General features: G+C 52.2%; 1 protein-coding gene across 11 annotated transcripts in view; it reads left to right on the top strand.

The window, feature by feature from the left end:
- Positions 1-26,375, top strand: part of scalloped (TEA domain transcription factor 1 homolog scalloped) — a 133,391-nt gene that overhangs the window by 24,268 nt on the left and 82,748 nt on the right. For 2 of the 11 annotated variants that reach the window (XM_025297401.1, XM_025297402.1), the window contains exon 2: positions 22,350-22,471. The exons of the other annotated variants lie outside the window; for them this stretch is intronic. In XM_025297401.1, coding sequence (XP_025153186.1) covers positions 22,447-22,471 — 25 coding nt within the window. In that variant the 5' untranslated portion in view covers positions 22,350-22,446. The remainder of the gene's footprint in view (positions 1-22,349; positions 22,472-26,375) is intronic. 11 annotated transcript variants of the gene reach the window in all.

Genomic DNA, 26,375 nt, shown 5'->3' with positions numbered 1-26,375 from the left:
TTCAATCGGCAATCATCGCATTTCGTTTGGCAGGTCGTGCTTTCATAAACGCGAAAGAATACGCGACAGCAAGTTCCTCGCGGATGTAATACAATACACATCGGCGGCGGACGCTATCGAACACTTGCCGGCCGTGTGCCGTCTCGCGTCTTAATTCATGCGCACGCTTTGCAACGTATTCTCGCGCGATCTATGCGGAAATTCGATCGAAGTAAGCGAAACGTGATGGAAACGAGTTTCACAGTTACGGCCTCGTGTTTACGAGGGTCCTCCCTGCTCTCTCGGCATAAACGTTATTTGCGCGTGCAAGAGCCGTGCGTTGTTCCCTCTTAACTCTCTTCTCTCTCTCTCTCTCTCTCTCTCTCTCTTTCTCTCTCTCTCTCTCTCTCTCTCTTTCTCTCTCTCTCTCTCTCTCCGTTCTTCTTACACGACTGTTGCCACTAGCGTCGTTGCCGTTGTTGAGGAGAAGGAGGAGTACAACGAGGGTGACACGGCGGTGGTGGCGACGGTATTGCATTAACACGCTCGAATGGAAATTGCAGCGTCCTGGTCATCCCGACGTTTCGTGGGCGCGTTTACGACGTCGTTTCCCCCGGTTTTAATGAACAATGAGAGCGACACGAGAGAGAGAGAGAGAGAGAGAGAGAGAGGGCGAGGGATGTATCCCATTCGCGTTCCGCTCGACCATCGTCGAATCGCGGATTCGATCCGGGTTAGAACGGGCGTTGATTAATATATATATCTGGCTCTGATGACAGTCGGGGAGAATCGCGAAGATTCAGCTTGACGGAGCATCGATCGAATCGAAATGCGGCAAATACAATGTTAATCTAAAAAAAATATACACATATTTCTGCCATATTTTCCCGAAATATTATATTTTTCGACATGCTCGCGCGTGGCAGCGAACGCTACGGAATTACCCCACGCAATTTTTCATACGTATTTTTCCGGACTATAACGGAATAAAATAAATGACAAAACATTCATCGAAACCGTGCGCGCTTGTCCGTCGATTCCACATGTAGAAGTTCGCCCCGTCTCACGTGCACCCGCGCCTCTCTCCGCTCGTCCTCGTCGCCGCGTCGTCGCGATTTGTTTGCGACGTTGAAGTTCGAGCTTTATCGGTGTCGACGGTTCGTCGACGGGGCTTCTTTGGCGTGTTACTCGTGCTTCGTTCGTTCGTTCGTTCGTTCGTTCGTTCGTTCGTTCGTTCGTTCGTTCGTTCGTTCGTTCGTTCGTTCGTTCGTTCGTTCGTTCGTTCGTTCGTTTCGTTCGTTCGTTCGTTCGTTCGTTCGTTCGTTCGTTCGTTCGTTCGTTCGTTCGTTCGTTCGTTCGTTCGTTCGTTCGTTCGTTTCGTTCGTTCGTTCGTTCGTTCGTTCGTTCGTTCGTTCGTTCGTTTCGTTCGTTCGTTCGTTCGTTCGTCGTTCGTTCGTTCGTTCGTTCGTACGTTCGTACGTTCGTACGTTCGTACGTTCGTACGTTCGTACGTTCGTACGTTCGTACGTTCGTCGTTCGTTCGTACGTTCGTACGTTCGTACGTTCGTACGTTCGTACGTTCGTACGTTCGTTCGTTCGTACGTTCGTACGTTCGTACGTTCGTACGTTCGTACGTTCGTACGTTCGTACGTTCGTACGTTCGTACGTTCGTACGTTCGTACGTTTCGTTCGTTTCGTACGTTCGTCGTTCGTACGTTCGTACGTTCGTACGTTCGTACGTTCGTACGTTCGTACGTTCGTACGTTCGTACGTTCGTACGTTCGTACGTTCGTCGTTCGTACGTTTCGTTACGTTCGTACGTTCGTTCGTTCGTTCGTTCGTTCGTTCGTTCGTTCGTTCGTTCGTTCGTTCGTTCGTTCGTTCGTTCGTTCGCCCGCCCGCCTCTGTTCGCCGTGGAAAATCGCTGACGAGGGGAACTTTCTAAATGCGCGCTGCATAATCCATCGCATGTCGAGCCGCCACTGTGTACACACGCGCGGCCGTGCGCGTGCACGATCAACTTTCGACCTCGATGGAAATGTAACAGGTAGTCCCTCCTTCTCTCTGCCGCGAGGAGATCCGAAAGAGAGCCGCGTGACTACGCTCGAATTATACGTACGTAATATTTTATGCAACTGCCGCGTTCAACGCGGCGGCGAGCAGCGCGGCAAATAAAAAGATCGCGTTATCGCGTCGGCCGATCCGGCGTATATTTTCTCGCGCGTATACATATCGCGACCGATATACTAACGGCCATTGTTTTGTATCTCCTCTGCGTCAGCAGAGACTTTTCCGCGGAAATGGCAGGGTTAATTAAGAGAACGCATATTCATACCGCGCGATCGCGAACAATGTTCCTTTGCTCGGCAGTTTTCCAACGGCAGGCCGCTGCGACGGGATTACGTCAGAGTGCCGATATATCATGGATGCGCTATTTTTCGCCGCTTGCATCGCCGCGTCGCGATCGCGTCGATCGACACCTCTCGCTCCGCTCGTGGCTCTGCAGAGGCACGAGAGGTGCTGTTCTTTGGCCCGGCGAACATTGATTCGCACTATGGATTTTTCCGTCTCGTCATCGTCGTCGTCGCATTAAAATAAAGAAGCGAATAAAGTGGCCGACGGTATTAGATGCAAATCCGCCCTCAACAATGGAGCTCGATTAATTTTAATGACGTCGGCCGCCGCGCGGCTCGCTCGAATGACCCACTTGTACCTGCTCCTCCTCTTGTTAGCGTTCCGGCTACCGCTCGTACGTTATATCGGTGAAAATTCGCGGTCGTAAATTTGTCCGCGTGTTGTGCACCGAGAGAGGTAGGTAGAGGGAAAAAAGAGAGAGAGAGAGAGAAAGAGTCGTGGCGCGCGCGGCGACGTTTCAGCGGAGACGACGAGCGTGCGCCACGCGATGTAAAATGTGGGTGAACGACGTGCTTCTCGGAATAATTGTTAACCGTGAACGATAATAATCTCGCGCGCGCGTTTGCGTACGCACATTCGAGAGTTCCACGAAGGCCGCTCACCTACCTGCCTACGCTTGGAACCGCACCAAAATCGCGCCGCTGCGACAACCGCACAGCCGTCCAGAAATTACGACGCCCGTCTATTTGACGGCGTACTCGTACGATACGCTTCGGTCTGCTCTACGACGTCACTAACGCTTTAATTGCTATCGTCTCCGATGATGCCCGCGACGGCGAAGATTTACGAAGCTCACGCGCTATTTCATCCCTCGCTGGGAGAACGGCCGACTATTGCCGCACACATACACACACTCTCTCTCTCTCTCTCTCTCTCTCTCTCTCTTTCTTTCTTGCCGACTTATCGACTCGCGTTCAGAGTTTTCCATTTTAATCCGGCCATGGGACTTTTCTTGGAAGCCGATCAAAAATTACGTAAGCCCCGATCGCGCACGATCTTTTATGAGACACCGCGGAAAAGTAACAAGGTCGTAACGAATAAACAAGATCGTAAGGTCAGCGTGTATGTCGGGCGGTGTGTCGTTAGATTCAGAGTGTCCTTATTGCATCCGCTTGCTGCGAAACGTAATTGCATCGCTCGCGCCAGTGCTTCGGGACTCTTTCGCGGACGAATTATAAAAGAGAGGGAGAGAGAGAGAGAGAGAGAGAGAGAGAGAGAGAGAGAGAGAGATGGATACTATTTATCTCTCGCCGACTCGACATTTCGTAGGAATCCATCTTGCGATTTTTACGACGATGAGAATCTTCTAATTATACCTCTCCGCGCAATGACACTCTCTCCGCTATTCGCGCCGTAATGACTGATGACCGCCGCGTGCTCGGATAATTTCTTCTTCCCTTCCGGTGTCCCTTGCGAGCGCTTCCGAGAAGGAGCCGTGTCTCTCGTAATCGGACTCGGAATATAGAGTGTCATTTTCGCGCGTTATTATTGGTGCCTGGACCAGATTAGATTAATGCAGCAGTCATTAGCGTTTGCGTCATCTACCTAGCCGAGACGGCTCATTCGCGTACGCCCGCCTTTTCTTTCTCCCCCTTTTATCCCCTCGCTCTTCGTTAATGCCCCATCCCGCATCCCCCCTCTTCTGTTCTATTGGCGCGGAGCTTGATTTGTCACAGTGCTGTCTTGTGTTGAGCATCGCAGCGCGAGACGGATTTTGCGGTTCCTTCGCCGTCTTATCCTCCGGCTGCGACGCGGTATCGTTAATTGGTGTTAAATCCCCGCAATATCCGTGCCGTGCATTCATTATCGTTCGATGTAATCTCGGCGAATTGTATTATTGTAATGAACGCGCGGCGCATTTTCCACGCCATCGGAAATAAACTTATCGGAGAGTCGTGTCCGCTTCGTCCCTAATAAGGATGTCTAATAGTCGCCCTATACGGTATCTTGAGCGAGCACGGTAAAAGTACACACGGTATACAGAGAGAGAGAGAGAGTATTATAATCCTTATTAGCGTGATCGCGGCGAAGAGCGTAACGCCGATCGGTTTAATTCTCGAAATTGTTTGTAAAAAGCAGGGAGTGTACTTTGCGCCAGAACGGAATAATATCGTAATTCAACTGAAATTATATCGGACAATAATGGCTGCGTTAATAACGAGGCGTGCGCGCCACGAATACGTGTATCGATGAATGCCGCGAGTTTGCGCTGCAATTGTTGATGCATTCTCTCTCTCTCTCTCTCTCTCTCTCTCTCGCCGAATATAAATACTCCAGTTTCAACATTATCGGTTTACGTTGCCTCAAAGTTTACGCTTCGCCGCCCTCTCGCGCGTACATGAAGAGTCTCGATTACGACTCGTTGTCTCGATTTCGGAGGGTCATTTATTTATTTTTTACAGACGTATCGATCGCGCCGTTAACCCTCGCCGAAACGACGCTCCTCGCTCGCTCGTCCTCCGATCTCTCCGTCCGTTTCTCTCTCGCTCCTCTCTCGCATTGCTCTTTTTGATCACGCGCGGTTTATCATAACGCCCGGGGATCTCTCTTAACGGCTCATACGCGTGTGCGTGTGTGCATGCGCGCGCACTCCCCTCGTTCCAGTTTTATTTTTACGCGGGGAGGGATTTATTTCCGGCGGTAACTGCGCTCATAGGACCGTGTACGGACTGTAAATTTATCAGCGCGCGATGTTTGCCAGGTGGACGTGACGCGAGCGCGCGCGCTCTTTCTCTTCCCACCCTCCCCCGCCCCGCCCCGCCGCGACTTTTCCTACCTTTTATGCTAATTAACTCTCTTTCTCTGCGCGACGCGAGGGATCCCCGTTAAAACCGTCGTCGTCGCCGTCGTGCCGGTCAAAGTGGCATGATTAAGTTAATGAAATTCCGAATGCGCGCGTAATCTCTTTGCAAAGCCGACACTCGACTTTCATCTCGCGCCGCTCTGATGGCCGCCGCGTATTATTTCCGGCGGACGATCTCGCGGGATCGACAGCCGCTCGCTGTTTGGCACGAGAGGAAGGGTCGAAGGGCGCGCGCGATCGGCCGGGCGGCGAACGGGAGAGCGGCGGGCTCTTTTGTCGCGGACGATTTCATGAGGATTCGAATCGTGCTTGGGAGTCTTCGGCTTTGGTCGGTTCTTGGACGGAGGGCCGTCTAAGTTTATCCGCGTTATTTCTGGCGGGAGCTGACGCATCGCTTCTCTCTCCCGTCCTCTCTTCTCGCGCTTCTCCTGCCCGCTCCCATGGTCGGTTGCTTCTAAAGAATTATCCTCGTGTACGCTCGAGCAAGACGCAATACACGGATTAGGCCGAAACGGCCGAAAGGAGAAGCAGCACCTCGGCCGCCGAGCCTCGGAGCCTCGAAGAGTCGCCGCTCCGCGGAGGTACTTTGATGGAGTCATCGGTACTTTTATCCTCTCTCCTGCGTTATCGAGTATCATTCAGGCGCGCTTAAATTTAATAAGCTCCCGGCATCTTCACTTCGCCTCGGTATCAAATGTGTCACACGAGACGTCGGACTGTCTCTTCCGGCCATCACCGAGCGACGAGGGTATCGTCATTTCGATGATTTCGCGTCCGCGGGGATTTGCGGGTGAAAATTTACCGAGTCTGATTGCGTGTGAAGAGAAAGATGTAAGCGCCTGGGTATCTTGCGAGATGATCACACCCGCCGAAATGTCACCGATGTCCAGTTTAATTCGAGCGCGAGTAATCTCCGCGCGATACCGCAATTTCACGTACCGACGTGTATTAATTAATACGGAAGAAAAATTAACGGAGGTCGATCAAGATTCATCGTGCCCGAGGGAGAGAAGGAGAGAGAAAAAAACTAGATAAACGATACTTTTATTATCAAAGTGTCGTTTAGCGTCGCTCGCGCGGACCGGATCGACGAGTTTCCAGGCTCGTTTCGTCGATTCACGGAAATCAACGAACAGCTCTTCCGACGGCGTATTTTAAACGATGATTGTCGACAGACAGAAAGAGAGGGAGACCTCGTCTCGTTTATGCGCGCGCGAGGAGATGTCTTCCTCATGCCGTAAATCCGCCGCGTTTGCACCTTCGCAGGAATAAGCCTGACATTTCCGCGCTCGTATCCCTAATTGATATCGACGAGCGACGAGTGAGGAGGAAGGGTAGAGGGGGGTTGTTGCGGCTTTTTAATACCCGCGCCGCGTCGACGGCGCCTCGCCGAAAGAAAAAAAAAAAAAGAAAAGAAAAAGGAGAAGCGACGAATACGTAATCGCGCCGATGGCGACGTTTCTCAAAGTGTCCACTTATATTTAGATATTCGCGACGTTAATATCTCGAGAGTTCGCTTCAGACGACAGCGTATTCGTCTTCGACACATTCGCGCTCCGATTCGCGACGGAATAAACCATCGGATCGCCCATCGATTATCGCAATGGCTGATCGTCGTTGAATTCTCGAGATCCTTACATAATTATTATAAAATAATTTATCCGCTCGTATTTCCTCGTAATAGCTCATTATTATCAGTATTACCGCCGACTGTTCTTTTTTTTTTTTTTTTCAAATCATTAAAGATCGACAGCGATATGATTAATAACGTATCATTATGCGTGATATCGTTCCGGAATTATTTTTTAATTACTATGAAACAGCAGACGTTGCAAATTTATCCCCTTGGGATAACACAGTTTCTCAGGTAGGTTTCGCACGTGTCGTGCGAAAAGTGCAGCCCGGAAAGCGTCTGGTCTGACGCAAAGTGCGATGAGGCTTGACGACGCAGGCACGCACGCACGCACGCACGCACGTACGTACGGTTACGCGTGTGGAAGTTTGATGGGCGAGCAGAAAAAGATTAAGTTACCGAGGTTCACCTGTTAGTTTGAAAACCGAATACGCGACTGCGGTAACATACGTGGCTCTCTCGATGCACAGTCCGGTGGTGCAGTAATTCGCGCTCTTCCTCTCTCTCTCTCTCTCTCTCTCTCTCTCTCTCTCTCTTCTCTTTTCCGTCTCTCATGCATACTTTTCTCGTCTTATCTCGCTGCGTTTGTGTCCACGAACGGTGTCGAGTTAAACGTTTCCAACATCGCCGTGTCAGTTAGACTTGTCACGTTAGAACTAGCATCGCGGAAAGAAGTTATGAATATTTCCCGCAACCGACGGACGGTTTCTACTCCATTATCATTTTCGTAGATTGCCGCGGCCTTCATCGGCCGAGTGCCGAACCGGAAAGTGATCTCAAATGGACACGCATTTATTACGCGCGCGCGCGCAGTGGCGTGTCCGTGTAAGCGTACACAACGTGTAACGCATTACCAACAAACCGTAACGTCGTCCATTTGATCCCTCGTGTAACGTTGTGTAATTTGCGAGCGTTCTGACATTTAAATTTTCATCTCCCCGAGAGTATAAACTCGAAAAGTTACAAGACGCGGTCCAGAATATGAAGGACCGCGTGGAAGCAAAGTCGCGCCAAAGTTGCTCTCGTCTCGCGGGTTGCCTTTAACCGGAATAAAAATAGTCGGTAAATAACGCAGGAGTTTGCGGAGGGAGAGGAGGTGGCATAGGGGAGGGGTGGGATACGCTTTATTTATATTCCTCCAATAACCGGCGGTACGAAAGGTCCGATATCAAAGAACCGACCGCGCACGATATTTAGACGAGGCGGATAAGAAATTGCGCGTTCTCAGAACGTCACTTTGAAGATCTCGCTGGTTACGTGCGTCCTGATAACCTCGCGCGCGTGAACGAGCGCGATTCGCCGATGACGACCGCGGACGAACGGTATAACGACGTTAACGAGCGTAATATAGGCTCGTACACTCGGACGTGTTCTTTTTCTTTTTACACGGGACAACTCGTCCGGCTTTTTTCACGGGCGGATGGACGGTAATCAGTCACGGCGCGATTAATCGCGGACGTATCTACGCGAGAGAGAGAGAGAGAGAGAGAGAGAGAGAGAGAGAGAGAGAACAGTAAGAGAGGCCGACGCGATCAGGTTGCGCGCTTCGTCGTCGCGACGGTGGCTCGCGTACGATTCCTCGAAAATCGACGGGAAGTCGCGATTATCCCCGGGCGGCTTTCGGCGCCCATGTACGCACGAATATTTCGGCATGAGGAGAGAATAATAACGGCGCCCGTAATAGCCGTGTAAAGCTTGCGTTCTATTCCCTCCTCGCCCTCGGCGGAGGGCCGCCGGCCGATCGTGGGGCCGCGATCGTACCTCTTGGCTCGGCTCGGCTCGGCTCGGCTCACCTCGTGAATTATTCATCGGGGGCCGTATCGGCCGTTGGGCCCTCCGTTGCTTCACGTGATGCTCCGTCACCCTATACATATGTATACAACGAATACCCGCGCGAGCGCGAATGCTCGCGCGTATCTGTGCGCAAGTGTGTACACACACACACACACACACACACACACGGCCCCGATATAGCGCTCATCTTCCCTTTCACGCGAGCGTGTCGCTCGTTATTCCCCTTCTGTCCTGAAGAACGTCGTCGCTAACGCGTCCCACATCTCGAAACACTTGTCGAAATAACCGTTCGATCTCTCCGCGTTCTCGTACCGTGGGGAGGAGGTACGTTCGCCTCGCCTGTTTGTACACTTTTTTTACAATATTTCCTTCCTCTTTGTCTCGCCCGGAGCACCTTGTGTATCGAGTAGCGGGATTCCTGTTAATGGATGGACCCTTGCAGTTAGAAGCGGCTACCGGAGAAAGGCGATGTTCCACGCTTGCGTAGCGAAGAGCGTTGCGAGACACATTACCGAATATTTCGACTGGAATTAGAACCTCGGTAATGTGCCGTCAATGTGTATGACTTCTTCCAGCGAATCGCTCTTACCGGCCGCATCCGATCCCCCGAAGAAGCTCCAGCCGCCGATCGGACCTTCGGCGGACGAGCGAGCTTTCGTGCTTTTATTTTCGTCACCGATCGTCGCCGTTATTTTTCGTGAGAAAAAAAACATCGACACGACGACGACGAAGACGACGACGACGACGTCATCGGGAATTATTACATCCGACCCGGTACCCCCGCCTCGTCCGGTTTACGTAACGTGGGCGGCCCATCGGAGCGCGGCGACGGGCGAACCTTGCCAAACGTACGATTAACCTCGAACTTGCCGCGACCTCCGTCGCCATTTACGAACCTCTTCCGGCGCGTTACTCCAGTTTCTTTCCATGACACAGTACGTCGTGTCGAAACGAAGCGTCGAACGAGCGTGAAAAGCCCGCGGTCGAGAAAGGTGAGAAAGACAGAGTGAGAGAGGGAGGGAGGGAGGAAGAGGGAGAAACACCGCGGCGGGTCGTCGTTTTGCGCGGCATTTATACGCAAAGCGCGGACGCGCTTGTATAACATCGCCGCTGTAAAAATAGTTGCTCGTTGGCCAACTACATTGTATCGCGGGACCATCTCGGCGTGTCCTAAGAACAGCCTGACCTTGAAGAACCACGTCGTTCCTCTCGAGGCTAGCGATCATCTGCGCGCGTCAAGATGAATGAATCAGTCTCTCTCTCCCTCTTTAGAATTAATTCGGAACGGTGATATCTGTATTGAAATGGCCGAGCTGAGAAGCGGCGCGGCGGAAGCGCGGACAAACGACACGTTGCGAAATCGACGTCGGTTTTCTGCTCGAATCTCGAGATGATATTTATATCGATTTAAAAAAGAAACTTCTCTCTCTCTCTCTCTCTCTCTGTCTCGCTACTTGTATCTTGGCAATGATGCGAGTTTTAATTATATGCCACCATGCGCCGTCCGATGTGGAAACGCTAAACGATTCCAAAGTGCTCGATCATACTTTTATTTGAATCGCGCTCGAGCGAGCGCGGCCGCGGCTTTGCTCGGCGGGGGGGGTGGAGGGACGAGTATTACACACAAAGCCGTGATAGTGCTCCGCTCGCATAAAAACATAATCGCCAGGCACTCAGAGGCCCAGTGCGCCCGTTTCATCGGGCGTCTACTCCAAAGCCTGGACTGCGAGATAATTGTTACCGTGTGCCAAAACGCTGTGTGAAACGGTAGAACCCGCTCTCTCGCACTCTCGTCGGCCGTTTGCGGCGAGCGTGAAAATCGCGCGAGATGACAAAGCGCGTGCACGCGCACGAGCGAGCGCGGCGGCCACTCGAAAGCTGCAAAATATCCGGATGTTTAGCGCGCTTTTGAAAACGAGTCCCCCGACGAGAGACCGACACGGAGGCCACATGGCGTGCCGGCCAGGCATTTAATGGCTGCGACGAGCGGCGGCTTAGGATCATTGAAAGGTCAACACTACCGAGTGCGCACTTGTCGACCGGCTCGTTTACAATGCACGCTGCATCCCGGCAACGACTGACACACGTCGCTTTCCTTTGGTGGTCGTTCACCTCGCGCCGAAATATGTTTCGAGAGTATTATATTCGGACGAAACGACAGAGAGAGAGAGAGAGAGAGAGAGAGAGAAAGAGAAACACGGTGCTTGTGCATGCGGTGGCCAGGCGAGAACGAGGCGCGCGCTCGCTCGCTCGCTCGCTCGTCGTCGATTCGAATCTCTCAACCGCGGCTGTAAATATTCGAACAGTGCGGCGGTGTGTTACTCGGTTATTTCGAGTGGAAGTTCGGTTACGAAATTACCGATTCGGAGCGTTCGATCGCGTCCAACTACGTGTCGTTGTTGGGTAAGGAACACGAGCGCTCGCGTTGGCGCACCGTGTGCGCCGCTGTATCTTCGTCGGGACCACGGCTGTGAAATTTTCCGGGATCAATTCGCGTCGGTGCTTTGTGCTCCCGGTATTATTTGCTGTGAGGATCGCTCAATTCGCGACTCTCAACAACAGCCGGAGCGAGGTATCGAGGAAGAAGGTTGACGTGTGTCACCCACGTGTCTGCTTGAGTCTTGAAAGATTTAGATATTTAGTGGTGAGCTTTTCAGATTGCTCGTAAGATCAGCCGAAAGCCGGACGAAGGTGGAAATAATAATGACGCAACCGGTCAATGCGGCGGCGCGTTTTAAACGTCGAGGTTGCGAAAATTTCCGAAAAACACGTCCCTTCGATTACTCGAAGGAAAAGCACAACGCTCCTTTATACATATATCATACTCGTTGAACCGCATCGTCTCACTGTCCCTCGCTGCTTCGTCGCGATGCAATTTCGTCGTCGCGTCACGACGCGCCGTGCCGCGCCGCGCCGCGGTGCTGTGCTCCAATTAAACCGGCCGATTCGAACGAATTCCCCTATCGCGTCCGTTTCCATTTTCACCAACTCGGAGCTCGTTGTATTTACGTGTCAATTCCGTGCGTTCGATCTGGCGCGCGGTTGCGGGGGCGGACGAGCGGCGACGGCGGTGGGAACGCGGATGGAGAGGGGAGGACGGAAAGCATCATCGGAGGGGGGGGGTATCTAGAATTCGAAGCTGGGCCGGTTCGTTTGGCGCGAAGCCAGACCGACTTACCCAATTAGGTTTCATCACTGGGTCGGCAGCTTCCCTGGCTGCCAATATTTGCAATACCTAACTAAACTGATCCAATTATAACCAAACCGCCGCTCCATCACCTGATTGACATATAGCTGCCGTGCGCCAGATACGACTAGAGAGAAGCCGTGCTGTTGCCTCGCCTCGCCTCGCTTCGTCTCGCAAGCAACGTTCGTCGTCGACGCGCCGTTCGCGCTGCAAACTCGCCGAGCGGGAGCGACGTCCGATGATAACTTCGGTCTGCGCGTAATTGAAAAGTTGACGTAGAAATTGACGTCGTGCGCCGTCGCCGCCGAGTCGGGGATTGATCTTATGCGAAGAAGCTGCCGACGAGACGTGCCGCCGCCGCCGCGCCGGGACCGGGAAGGGGGAGGTTTCGGCGCGCTTTGTAACGCGAGTGAAATTATTTGTCGGTAATTACTTGGCGAGTGGCCTCTCCTCCGTGTTTTTCAGCCACGCTTGCTATTATCTCTGTTCTTTTTTTTCCCCACCCTCCACGCTCCGTTCCGATCGTTCTCGCTCCGAGAAAGCATCGTTCTTTTTCTAACGACCGCGCATTTACCGCGGAATCCCGAGCCATGAATAATAAATTTTCCGGGCAAAAAGTCCTCGCGGGTTTTGTCCAATCGGATTCGCATTTCGGGCCGCTACGCGAAGAAGCGTTTCTCGTTCCTGCCGCCGCGCCGGAAGCGGCTCCTTCTCCCCACGGAGGAGGAGGAGGAGGAGGAGAAGGAGGCAGCGGCGGCGGCGGCAGCCTGCAGCTTCCCCTTTGCATCCCACCCTCCGCGCAAACCTTCTCACGGAACACTCGCGAGTTTCCTGCGGCTCGTTAATTTATTCCCCGTCGATAGGTGGTAGGTCCTCCCGGATTCCCGATCGCGTTGGCGCACACAATCGCGAACAATCGCACACGTACCGTAGTACGCCGCGTACACACGAGAAGCGAGTTGCTCTCGCTCCCGCTCCCGAGGTCCGACAAGAGAGTCCGTGGTAGTCCATTGGCATTGCAGCCGGTCCAGCAGGAACGTATTCACTGAGATGGAGAGAGTAAGAGAGAGAGAGAGAGAGAGAGGAGGGGGGAAGCGGGGGGCGGAGGCAAAGAGAGAGAAAGCAGCAACGGGGCAGCAACGACGAAGAGGGTTGCATCGGGTGTCTATAAAGGAAACGCGCGAGAGAGCGGGACGGAGAATGGGCCAAGGGGCGGGGGAGGGGGGCGGCAGAAGGGGGCCTCCACTCGCGCCGCTATTCCGGGCATTCGATTTGGTATTTTTCTTTGTGTATCGCAGATAGTTGAAATTGTTCCGCAAGCAGGGCATTGATATATCGTCCCGCGGGTCCTTTGAGCTGGCCGCGCGCGCGGCTCCGAATTATCGTTCGCGTACTCTCACGGCAACGGTGCCCTTCCCCTTCGCCCCCGCCTTCTCCGCGCGCCTTGGTCCTTCTCCTCCTGACCGACGCGATCGTACACTCTGCATCGTGTCTCCAATTCTCGTCCACTCTTTTCTACTTCTTTTCCCGTACACTCTCTCTCTCTCTCTCTCTCTCTCTCTCTCTCTCTCTCTCTCTCTCTCTCTCTCTCTCTCTCTCTCTCTCTCTCTCTCGCTCTCTCGCTGTCGCTCTCTCTTGTGTCGTTCGTCCATTCGAAGCCGGGCTACCGGTCAATTTATCCGTCGGGACCTTCGCTTTATTTCGTCCATAGATCGAAATGCAGCCGAGAGGCAGCGTCCTGCGAGCGAACGACTTTTCCTCCCGCGATGCTTTCCGCGCGGTTGCTCCCGACAGTCGATCCTTCCGGTTTCTACGAGCCGGCGATCTCCTCCTCTTCCTCCTCTTTCCTCTCTCCTCGTCATTTGTCACCGCGGTCGATCCGACGTTACGACCGAGCAGCGTCCGAGATGCGGTGGTCTTATAGCAGGTTGGAAACGTTGAATTTCACTTGTTGGGTCTGCAGGAGGAGGACGCGCGAAATGGAATACAAAATGGCGAGACATCGATTTCGGCGATTTTTCATACGCTCCTCGGAGAGATGACGCAATTTTTAACGCTACGCTGATTTACACGTGACCGTGCGTGAAATTTCGTATCGACGGTTTTACTTCATGAGCTCGTGAAATCGCGCACGACGACCATATCTCTCGCGGCACCCTCGCGAATTTCGTCTACGTGAACGAATGAGGCGGGAATGAGTCCAAACAATCGGTCGCTCCACGGAGATCCCGAGAGCGTTCTCCCATTCTCTTGGCGCTAATCGACTCGCCGAACGATTATCCCGTACCACCGATTTTTCGCGCGGAGAATGGCGATTTTATAGGGCTCTCCTCCTCGTCGCCGCGCTTCCAGTTCGCTCCGCTATATCGGACCTCTATGAAGGACCACGACGGCACGAGAGAGAGCTTCATTCTTGCCTCTCGATTTCAACCCCGCGCCTTCCTCCATGAAAGAACCTGCGAAGCATCCTGGCTCATCCTGGAACTATGGCGCGCGATGGCTTTCTACTCCCTTTTTTATCCTTTCTCTCCCTCTCTCTCTCTCCTTCTCTCTCTTTCTCTCTCTCTCTTTCTCCTTTTCTCTCTCTCTCTCTCTCTCCTTTTCTCTCTCTCTCTCTCTCTCTCTCTCTCTCTCTCTCTCTCTCTCTCTCTCTCTCTCTCTCGTACGCTTACACCGAAAAGTCCGAACTCCCCTTTGTGTGTAACGGTGAATCACGAAAGGGCGAGGGGGCCAGGTCGACCGCGAGAGAAGGAGAGACAGATGAGGAAGAGGAGAAGGAGGAGGAGGAGGAGGAAGAAGAAGAAGAAGAAGAAGAGAAGAGGAGAAGAGGGAGGACGAGAAGGGTCCGGAGAGTGGCGTGGGAACAAAGGAAGGCGACGACGAGGAAGATGCAGAGAGACGGCGCATCCAGCCCTCCTTTCCCTCCACTATCTCCCTCCCTTTCCTCCCTTCTCTCTCTCTCGTTCTACTCTACTTTATTCTTCGTCTTTCTCTTTCCCGCCGTCGTCGTCATCGTCCCTTCCTTACCGTGGACCTCTTCCGCGCTTCCACGATCTATCTTCGGGCTTCCAATAAGAAGAAGTAAATCACTCGAAGAGAAGAGACGCGGCCACGCCGCTGCCGTCGTCGTCGTCTTCGACGATCGATCGTTTTCGGGCGAAATTATTTGCCGTCTCTCGCGCGAATGCGCGATCATCCATTATACCCCTCTCTTTACTCGCTCCTCTCCCTCTCTCCTCTCGCCGCCTCACTCTCTCACTCTCTCTCTCTCTCTCTCTCTCTCTTATCGCGTTAAAATTAATCTCCCGTTGCCCGTAACTAAGTACCGAGCGCGCAGCGCCAGCTCCTTCCCGCATCGCCGCGAAAGGAGCGCGGTATAACGAGAAATTGACATAAAGGGGGCCGGGGTCCCGGGGTCAACCAGTCAAGTAGCTTCTCGACCGACGCCCCCTCTCTCTCTCTCTCTCTCTCTCTCGCTCGCTCGCTCGCTCGCTCGCCGTCACTCTTTTTCTTTCCATTATCTTTCTCTCGGAGCTCCATCTCTCGATGGGTTCACGCGCGCGTGAACGTGTGTACGTACATACGCTGCTGCAGCAGCAACGGCGGCGGCGGCGGCGGCGTACAGGCTTGAAGCAGCGGGCCGGTTTTGCGCCTCGCTCGTGATCCATCCGTAGGATGCAGCAGCGTGACGGAGAAAGAGAGAGAGAGAGAGAGAGAGAGAGGAGAGGGCTACGCGTGAGAGCCCGGCTGGAGAAGTACGAGAGAGAGAGAGAGAATGAGACAGAGACAGGAGCGGGAGGGGAAACGCGACAGATGCGAGATGCAGCTCCGTAGTACTGATTCTTTACGTCCGTAAGACGTAACGGGCTGTTGCCGCGAGCAGAGAGCGAGTACCGGTGTCGAAAAGCGCTCTTACCGAGAGAGCGCCGTCGCACGGGGAAAATCCGATGACGTCGGGAACACGAGAGATATGGTCAAAGGTCAGGCCGATTGAATCCGCGCGGATCATTCGGATCGGCGTCGCACGATTTTTCACGGGGAATCCTCTCCCGCTCGGCAAGCCGGCAAAGAATCGGGAAATTCGCTGAAAGTCGCGACCGAGTTCTTCCGCGCGCAAGCGAAGGCGCGCAGACCCCTCGGAGATGATTACGAGTACTTTCATTCGCGATTAATGACGTCGGCGAGAATCGAGCGCATTTTTCGTCAGTCGCTCGCGCCGACTGACAGGATAATCGTCGCTTAACGACGCGACCCGGAGTCCGTCTGGCCCCGAGTCGGAGCCAGCCGCTTGTTAAGGCGGACCCGTGTGCAACGCACGTGGTACCGTCGTCGTGGCCGCACCTGCGTGACGTCATTCAACGGTATAACGACGACTATATTTCATAATAACGACGGGCGATCGAGCCTCACGAATGAATGGAAACCCGAGCGTAACCGCGAGCGGGGAACGCATCCGTTCGAGTTTACGAAGACTTCCCTTTCCGCAAGCGCTCGAATCTCCGCTCGTTGCTCATCGCGCGGTCGTTCTTCTCTCTCCTCCTCCCTCTTTCCCCCACCTTTCTTTTGATCGTAGAATAAAAAATAAACTGTTTCGATGGGTCCTGTTCTCGAAGTCAAGTTATTTCGGTACATGGTTTCATTTGATTTAATTGTCATGCTTTGCCATGATGAAAAAATTATTGTTCTTTCTGTTTTTACTGGATTATTACTGGATTTTTTCTACCGTTCCCAGACCATTAATAAACTGCTTCTGATTGCAAATTATGTGGAAATGAAAAAAATGAGCAGAGGTACTTTTGCATTTGCGTTACTTCATCAAATTCACCGGGAAGCGTTAAAATCGATGATCTCTCTCTCTCTCTCTCTCTCTCTCTCTCTCTCTTCCTTTCCCGTCTACATGCATCGCAGGAAAAGTAACGTCGTTTGTACGGTCGGTCTTTGTCCTCGACGCGATCCCGAAGCGGGGCGTAATTGACTTTCAGGAGAATGTCAAGCGGCGGATTAGCGCGATTAATCGCGTCATAGTCGCCGCCGTCGCCGCGTCGAGTTATCCGCGATATTAGGCGATCTTTATCAGATGAAATGTATCCGATGATATATACTTCATCTATAATTCCTCGTCTCGCCTGTTTTTGTGCAGCGACCGGTCGCTTCGCCGGCTGCGACGCACGACAGTTTCTAATTGGATTTTAACATAGCGACGATGCGCCGCGCCGTACCGGCCGATAAACCGTTGCGGCGTGTCTGCACGATAACGGTCCTTTGTGTAATCGACTTGGACAATATCGCTCGATACAGTCTGGCCGATTGCCATTTATACCGCGGTCTCCATATCGCTGTGTTGCTCTATGTCGCGCTTCTTGTATGATAAATACGTCTGCCGCTTAATAGGATCCGTTTCTCGCCGCCGATTAATGGCATTTCCGGTCCCTCGTACCGAAGCGCCATATATATTCTGGAAATCTCATATTAGCGAAATTCATGTAACCTTAAAGAGTAACTTGTCCTTCCGGCTGCCCTACATTCAGAATGCGAGTCGAATGGTAATTTTCGCGGATCCCTTTTCATCCTGCAATCTCTGCCGTTTAATTGATCGAATCACCGGTAAATGGGTCTTCTTTATAAAGTTTTCGCCAGAGAGAGAGAGAGAGAGAGAGAGAGATTTCCCTCGGATTCGTCTCGATGGCTCGATCGTAAAGTTGGTCGAATATACGACTTACGACCGTACGACTCCGGAATGAAGAAATTTCCTCGCTAACGGACCGTTCGTCTTAAAGCGATAGATAAGTTAACGGAAGTTGCTCGATACCTCGATCGGCTGTGGCGATTACGAGACCTCTCGTCCGTTAATTGCTACGGCCGGCAATTAAGAGAGCTTTCTACAAAAGTAACCGTTGTAATGAATCTTATAAAAGTACGGAGTCGCGGGTATAAAGTTCCGCGGAAGCGAAACTTTTACTTCGGAACTGTTAAATTAATCCCATCCGCTCTTATTGATAGTGTATTCTTATTTGCGCTCTGCGATTTGCGCTATTTCGCTCTTTTCTTCTTCTCTCCTTCTTTCTCTTTTTTTTAACCTTCCTCACACGAACTTTATGTTTATTGGCGCCAATGAGCATACCTAATTACAGAGTCTTTGTTAACGTAACGAGGAGCAATTAGCGACGGATAATTGGCTCTCCTTTGAGTATCGCTCGCCGAGCGCAATCGAATAATCTCGACTCGCTCGTAATTAAAGTCATATTCGAGACCGCTGTTAAGTTACCATGCTAATTGTCCGGCCGGAAAAGAGAGCGAGAGCGTCATAACGGCGGAAGAATAATACGAGCGCGCGCGCGCGACGCTTGACTCGACTCGCTCGCTGAAATTACGAAACGCAGCGAATTATAGCGTAATGCACCGCGACGACGCTGCGACGGTAAAAGCGTAATCTCCGGGGAGAGGGGACTTTTTTCTTCTATTGCAAAAAAGGGCGGACAGGAGGAAAGAGAGCGAGAGCGAAAGAGAGAACGAGCGGAGGAGAGAAAGAGCGACACGGTTTACACGGCGGGAAACATATGAAGAGAGCCGCAGGTCTCCGCGGCAACGTCGGCGGGCGAAATAAAAAGATTTACGGTTGTTTCGGGTGCTCTATCTTTAGGACCCACATATCATGGCACGCTGTGCCTACCCCCTTTCTGCCTGTCTCTCACCCGCTCTCTCTCTCTCTCCCTCTCTCTCTCTCTCTCTCTCTCTCTCGTACGTCCCCTCGTGCTCGCGATTCTCCCAGCTGAACCCTCGACTGAATTATTTCGCGGCTAAAATAGTCGAGTGCGCCTTCCAGCTGAAAGACGCGTCTCGATGCTGCACGCGATTTTACGCGCTCGCAGAGAGAATGCTGCTCGCTGTCAAAATAAAAGCGGACACGCATCCAGCCCTTAAAGTACCTCCACGTGTGTGTGTGTGTGTGTGTGTGTGTGAGACACGCGCAGCGTTCATCGCATAATTATAGCTCGTACTCGAAAAGACACGAGCGCGCAATCTGCAATTTGAACGAAGGATTATCTTTCGCTGGTCGATTCTCCGCGAATATCTCGGACGGGATCCCCACAGCGGTAATCCGAGTCTTAATTAAAAGCCGAGTGTAATTGATCAGCAATTCACCCCGGCACAGTTGCCCTTCCTTTTTGCCGCTCGCACTGATTATTCATCTAATAATACACGTCATCGATTTAGACTGAGCTTTGAAAGAACGTTCAGTCGCCGCAACTGACATACGTACACATTTGGAGGACGTATCAAATCCCACGTGCTAAGTAGCGAACGAGCAAAGTTATCGAGAGCGGGAGAGAGGAAAAGAGAGAGAGAGAGAGAGAGAGAGAGAGAGAGAGAGAGAGAGAGAGAGAGAGAGAGAGAGAGAGAAAGAGCCCATTGAATTTAAGCGACCTCGTCCCTCGCGCGGCGTAATTGCGCCGTTTACAAGCGCTGACGTTTATCGCCGGCCGATATTTCCGCGCGTTACGTCGTCGCGACTCAATAAGAGCGCGAGCGAAGCGGTCGCGATCCATGAATGAGTTTCTGCGATGGTGGGGAAACTTTGGCAAGTGGTTTGAGCGGCGGCTGCGCTCGCTCGTTCGCTCGCTCGCGCGCGCGCGCGCGCGCGCGCGGGCGGCGGAAACGACTCCTGGGGTATCTTTCGCCTTCCTCCGCTCAACGTCGTCGACTCGACCGAGCTCGGTTTCTTGGCTCGCGTGCAATTTCAATTATCCGCCGGTCTCTCCGACAAGCAGGCAACGGCAGGACGTGATTCGGCGGCGACTTGGTGTCTACCTGGCTGACGACTGCGGAAGGTCGGAGGAGCGCTCGGGTCTCTCTTTCTCTTCCTCCTCGCCCCTCTCTCTTTCTCTATCGTTGTTGGATATTTCGAAATTCGCATGGGCCCGAGTCGAGCGGTCAGTCTCGTCGCCCCCAAGGTCGACGGCAATTGTAATTTCCCCATACCGTCTCGGAGCTACCGCCGTTGGATCGGCCGAAGCACAGTCGATCGTGAAGTGAGTCAGGCTTTCAAGAAGTCAATGGCTCGGCAGAGATTTCGTAATAACGTATACGCCGGGCCATTTGGTTCTCCGAAAGAGTGGCCGTTAATGCTAATTTAATGTGTTGACACAGCATGATATCCGAAATCTATACCGGTAGAAATTTGTCACGACGCCTGTGAAATCGGCCTCTTTCTTCCCTTTCGAGGAACTTGCGACACGTTCGAGGTGAATCATCACTCTCGACTCTCCCCTTCTCCCGCCCCCCCCTCTCTCTCTCTCTCCCTCCCTCTTATTCTCGTCGGGGTTTTCGCGCGACTCGAATCGTCGGTCCGCGTCGGAAAATACGACGTAACCGCCGAGTTGGCACGATCGAATTTCGCCACGGCATTTTTCCCCTCCGTCTTAATAGAATCCACCGGCGACCGTCTCAATTATTCATCGGGACACGCGCAAAGTTTTCCTCTCCTCCGCCTCTTCCTTGTTCTCTCCTCAGCGTCTCTTTTTCGCATGCTCGGCGCGTCGCTAAAAATTCGAGAGAGCGGTTTCCGGTACGGTGGTGAATGATTCACGGCCGGCTAATTTTCCCGACCGCGTTTACCCGCCGACGGGAATTATTACTCGCGAATAATGGCGGCGGTGCTTCTCGCTCCAGCGTTTAAGCGCAGTTAAATATTTAAATCGGCGGACAGGCCACACGCTCGCTCGCCCACGCTTGACGCCTACCTGCCTGCCTGTGTCTGTTTGTCTACCGACCTGCCTGCCTGGCCTGCCTGCAAATCGCCAGGCGGGATATCTTCGCCGGCTGTCGCTCGATCGTTCGGGCCGCCTGACGAACGCGAACAATCGCGTGACGATATGCGCGATCCAAAAATTGCATGCGAAGAAAAAAGCGACGAACGCGCGCCGCTCGCGATCGACAGCACCGAGTATGATTCAGAGCCGTTTCCACAAACGTTGCTAATCGTTAATTCGGTACTCGCCCGATTTTTCGTTCCGTTCAAGGATCACGGCTAACTCCGTCGTGCGACATTGAGAGAAAGCGCATGCCGGAATTAGTCGCGGAATTATGGCCACGCAATACGACGATCGTGATCATAAATTAAAATAAAATACCGGTCGAAAGTTTGCTTTTATTCGTTACGCAAGACAAACGCGCCGTTACGAATCGCCGGATCACGATAATTAAGAGGGGGATCGCTCGTCGATTTTATTTACAAAATGAACGGCGCTCGGCGGTAAGTTAAGCACTCGCACTTCCTTGATAATGATGCGATAAGATTGCGCAAAGTTATCGCCCGATTTCCGCGCGCAACTCTATACGTACTTCAAATTCTCGTAATATTTCACACAAGTGCGGCAAACGTGTGTGTGTGTGTGTGTGTGTCTCTCCCAATGCTTTTACTCTTTCTCATTGAGAAAGCGCGTAAAACGCGAGCGATATTGCAAACATTAAATCCACTCACGGAGGCGTGAGCGTATTTTGAAAGGCGTGCTAAATTACACAACAAGTGACATAAAAACAGATCGCTCTTGAATAATGCGAGTTTAACGCGAATTTCAAGTATCGCGGATGTGCAGAAGCTATTTTATTACGTTCTACAAGTGAAATTTAAATATTTTATCGCAACCGTGAACAACACGCGCTGTTTCTCTCTCTCTCTCTCTCTTTCTCTTTGGTCAAAACGACGGGACGTTTAAGGAACGTCATTGCGCATTGGTGAAAAAAGAAAAAGTCTTTCGCCGCGCTAACGCGATTTAATTAAGCTTCTTTTCCTCGCTCTTCGCGTCGGCAATCTATCAGACGAGTATCTATCAGTTAGTTCGGATTCATCAGGCTGTGAGGAGCAGAGAAGAAGGGATAAGCGTGTGATTATTTTCGATTCGCCGGAGCAGGATCTCTCTCGTTGCTCTCTGGCCGGTAGCCAAGCGTGGGTGTTGTGAGAAATAACGGAAAGACGTATGTGTGTGTGTGTGTGTGTGTGTGTTATATTACGTCGGTCCGAATTGGCGGCTTCTTTCATTAATCGGCCGGCGGAGGGGATTTCTCGGAGTTTCCTCTCCCAGGAGACGCGATCGATCGTCTTTACACAGATCGAAGGCGCATCGGGCTCGGGAAAACACGATTAGTCACTCGAAGCGTATTTAAGGATCCGTCCGATACTCTAAGGACACCGGCGGCGCTACAGCTCCGTCGATCGATTCTGATTTACGATTACGCGAGACTCGGGAGGAGGAATGCTCGGGCGAGAAAAAGAGCGTTCTTCTTTCGCGAGCACGTGCGATTAATAAATCAATTGTTGAATTGCTGAAATGTGCGTATTTTCCTCCGTCTGTTAATCGCGCGGCGCAGTTTCACGAATGATCGCTTAGGAGACGCGCGCGCGCGCGCGCGCGCGATAAGCACGTACCGCGGCGAGGCACGTGCGGCTGCCGTTAATTTTATTAGACTATAGACATGTGCAAGCTACGCGAATGTCAATGTCGCACTCACGAGAGTTCTCTTTTTTCTCTTTGTTTCAGGTAAGTGCATCACATTTTCCAGTGCCTGTTCTCCCCCCCTCACTGTAGCAGCGGCGCACGCATACGTACGTGCGAGCGGCGTTGCGTACACGTTCGCATGCGTTCGACGGATGCGATACCAGGTTACGTATGCATAATAATCGCGTTTGCCGGCCCTCGTCGTAGATATATCGCTTTAATCTTCCTGCCTTCTCTTTTTCTCCTTCTCTCTCCCTCTCTTCCTCCCCCCTCTCCCTCTCTCTCTCTCTCTCTCTCTCTCACATTCAATCTGTCTCCCTACCTCTCGCTCTTCTGTTTCCTACGCGAAATGATCGATTCGCATTTATCACGGCCGAATATCGCTCGGTAATTCTCGAGCAGCGACGCGCGCGATCAATTCGCCGCGGTGTCTTTCAGTTTCTTCGATCATCATTCATCGTTCCGACTGTACGGCAAAAGTTGACGAAATGTCAATAAATGTGACATCACCTCGATCAGCGAACAGCGGCGAAAGAAGACCTTCACGAGTCACACGTGCTGTGTAAAATACATAAATACGTCGCGTAAAAAAACAGAAGAAACAGAAAATGATTCGATTCCAAGGCGCATTTCTCAAAGTTGACACGCGAGAGAGCGGTCTTTGAAAAAAGCCACGCGACGAGGGACTCGCGCCTCGCAGCGGCTCGTTCCTCCTCCTGCGTGTCATTTCTCTCCACTAGGAAATCGTTAGCCGCGCTATCCGCTAATTTATTGTCTCACGGACTAATTCATTCCGCGTTCCTCGTTCGAGGGCATTATTCACGCCATTCGGGCGGACCGCGCTCGCGCGCACTCGGCGCATGTACTTCTGTTCGAGACGTCATTACGTAAATACGTAGGCACCGCGGAAAAAGCCCGCGAAACGCAGTTATGCACATTCAAGGCACCGCTGCCTGTTGCCGCTGCCAGCCTACGCGATCCAACGCTATGATTTATATCGCGACTTCGGCGAATTGCGCAAAGGCGCGCGTTGCGCGGGAAAGCCGCGCGGGAAGATGCGAGAGAGATAATTCTTTTTTCCCTTCCCCCGCATAGAGAGTTCGACGATGAAAAGGCTACGGCTTTGTGTACACACGCGCCCGCGGCTTTTGTACTCCTAAACGACCGTCTTTCGTAATACAATTTGCCACGGGGTCGATTAAAATCAACGTACGCCAAGTTCTATCCTTAAGCGCGTCGCGATTCCTTCCTTTCACCCGTCCCGGTGTAATAAACCACGCACGCATAAAACGCGAGCGGGACTCGGGGGACAAATGGGCTCGCAAGTCGCGATCGAGCAGGAATCCTTATCCTGCGCGCACCTGTGTGTGTGTGTGTGTGTGTGTGTACGTGCACACGTGTAAACGAGAGATCACGCGAGGAACGTGCGATCTGTACGAACGCCTCGAAGAAGGAGGTGTTGCCGGCCAGGTTCGCGCCAGGTCTCTCCGTCGTCGTCACCGGAAACCGACGCTATTATTTAGACGAATATTTAGGCGAACGGCACCGCGCGGGCAAGCAAGACCCGATCCCCTCGGGCGACTAATAAATCCGCGACGATAATCGTCGATAATTGCTAACGCTGTGTTATCGTTGTTATTATCGCGCGCGGTGGCCGGCACAGATAACATCGGCTATCTCGGCGCGAAGGTGGCTCCATTCTCCGATTTAACCTGCGCGCGCGCGCACAAGTCACGTTTCCCAGTTAACGAGCGTTAAACGTTTACACAATTCGATAAGGGGACTTTTGCATCGTCAGTCTTGTAACCGCCGCGTTCTTGAATTTCGCGACGCGCGCGATTACGGAAACGCGCTCCTCCCGCTCCGTCCCGACGACTCCTTTATTGTTGCCTGGAATTTTGATAAATCTCTCTCTCTCTCTCTCTCTCTCTCTCTCTCTCTCTTCCTCCCTCCCTCTCTCTTTCTCTCTCTCTCTGCCCGCCCCCTCTGTCTCTATCTCGGTCTCTCCGTCCCTCCGCCCCGGAGAATTTATACGCCGAGTTTCGCGATACTTTTCCACGTTCCACGTACGACACGCCGCGGTAGTCGCTCTTAAAGTATAAATTAGCCGCGATAAGGCACCTTTGTCGGCTCTCCACGTGGCTTTGCGTGCCGTGAAGGCGAACCACCGTCTCAGGGACGGATTGCGAGGCGCCCAGGGCTACTCGCACGGCAGCGGTTTGAGCCGCTGTTTCGTACGTGGAAACGTCTCTCTAACGAGAGTTCAACATTTCACGTGATTTCGTTCGGATAATTATTTCGTTCTCTCGCAGCGGCGCAGTTTCGAATATATCTCTTCCGAGCTCATCGACGTGTGTCGACGTCCCCTTCGAAACCTCTCACGATGTTTTCTCGTACGTCGTGTACAAATTTTTTATGGAAATAATAATCATTTATCATGCGGTGTTGTCGCGGTCGCGGAGTGGATTTATAATCAGAGGTAACTCTTGTTGGTACTTAATAATATCAATGTTACACATGGAATCCTACGGGAGAAGAGTTTTTTTCTGGCTTGCTCCGCGTATTGAAGTAAGATGATTGACACTGCGGTCGGGTTACGAAATGATGCGGCTTCGAAAATTATCCGCGGATTGTGCTCTTCGCACGTGCCGCGCGTTGCGAGCCGAAAGACATCGTGTAGAAGAGGAGAAAGAGTTGACGCGTAATCGCCGGACCGTGATAGCAGCAACACGATGACCGGCGTAAAAATTAACGTTGACCCTCTAACTGCGTTCTCGCGATTAAAAGGCGCGCTTTAATAAATCACGACGACGAAACGCGGACGGACGCGAGCGGTTGCTTTATGGCCGCGATTCTTATCCCGTGTTGAAATTGTAGCGGTCCGCGCCGCCTTGTGTCAGCGATGCCGCGATGTTGCAACTCAACGGTGCCGATTTGATAGTCATGTAAATTCCGCGACATTTCCTGCCTCGGTGCGTCCAGCGCGCCGCGGCCGGCGTGACTCCTCGCCTAGAAGTCCAGCGTTTTACCGTTACAACGTGACGGCATCAAAAATCTGATATGACCGAGATCAGATCGGCCATCGGGTTCAACCGTAAACGCGAGGGAAATACTAAAGACACACATGTGAGACGCATGCAAATAGGATATTTCGAAATGATTCGCGCTTTTTTCTCCTTTTCCTTTCTTTTATTTTCACGGCGAAGGTAGAGAAATGCGATTCCTTCGTCAGAGCGCGGCGCGAAGTGGGTCGCGTGGAGAAAATGAATTGGCTACGGATTCTCGATAACTTGAGAGTGCGTTGCTCGAACGTGAAGTGGCAATTTTGCGATAGACAATTTCTGCTCTTTCGAATACCGTCGATTGAGGGGTAGGAGAGAGAGAGAGGGGGGGGGACGAAGAGAAAGAGAAGGCGAGAGGGAGCGACTAATTTTATTCGTCTCCGACTAACCGAGTTCACTCGCGACGGCGGAAAGATTTATAATTAAATTCGCGCTCTAAGACTCGTCATTAGCGTAATTTTAACCGCGACGTTTAATTATAGATCTTTTCTGTAGTTGAACTAAAATTACCCGCGCGGAAAGAGTCGAAATATAATCCCATCCGACGGAACAGGTTTATATATTACGAGAGATTGGAAATAACGATTGATCAAATATTTATAAGACGACATTTGCGAGTTCGCCGTCGCGCGTGCGCGTGCGAGGACGCGGAAATAATTTCATGTCGGAGCGCATTCACGATTTAAAACGCGTTATAATACCAGCCGGTGTCATTGCGAAACTATCGCGCCGAGAAAAGAGCTCGCTCACGCGAGCTCGAATTATCCCATATCGGATGGACATCGCCGGTCGTCGTCGCGGCACCAATTACGAACTGTGATGGCCTTTCTGCATGGAAAATACGCATCTATGAACACCGATCACGCGGCGAATTTAGACCGCACGGAATTAGCGAGAGGGGATCTCCTTGGAAAAAAGCTGATTTCTGCTACGGTTTCGCTTTTTTTTTTCCTTTCCTTCCAGTAATCCTCCCCGTTACGTTTTCCGCGAACTTTATCGCGATCGC

This window comes from Harpegnathos saltator, unplaced genomic scaffold (genome assembly GCF_003227715.2).
Source record: "Harpegnathos saltator strain DR-91 unplaced genomic scaffold, Hsal_v8.6 scaffold175, whole genome shotgun sequence".
NCBI classification, from domain to species: domain Eukaryota; kingdom Metazoa; phylum Arthropoda; class Insecta; order Hymenoptera; family Formicidae; genus Harpegnathos; species Harpegnathos saltator.
Note: the sequence above shows the minus strand (reverse complement) of the source record. Positions and strands in the feature narration are given on the sequence as shown.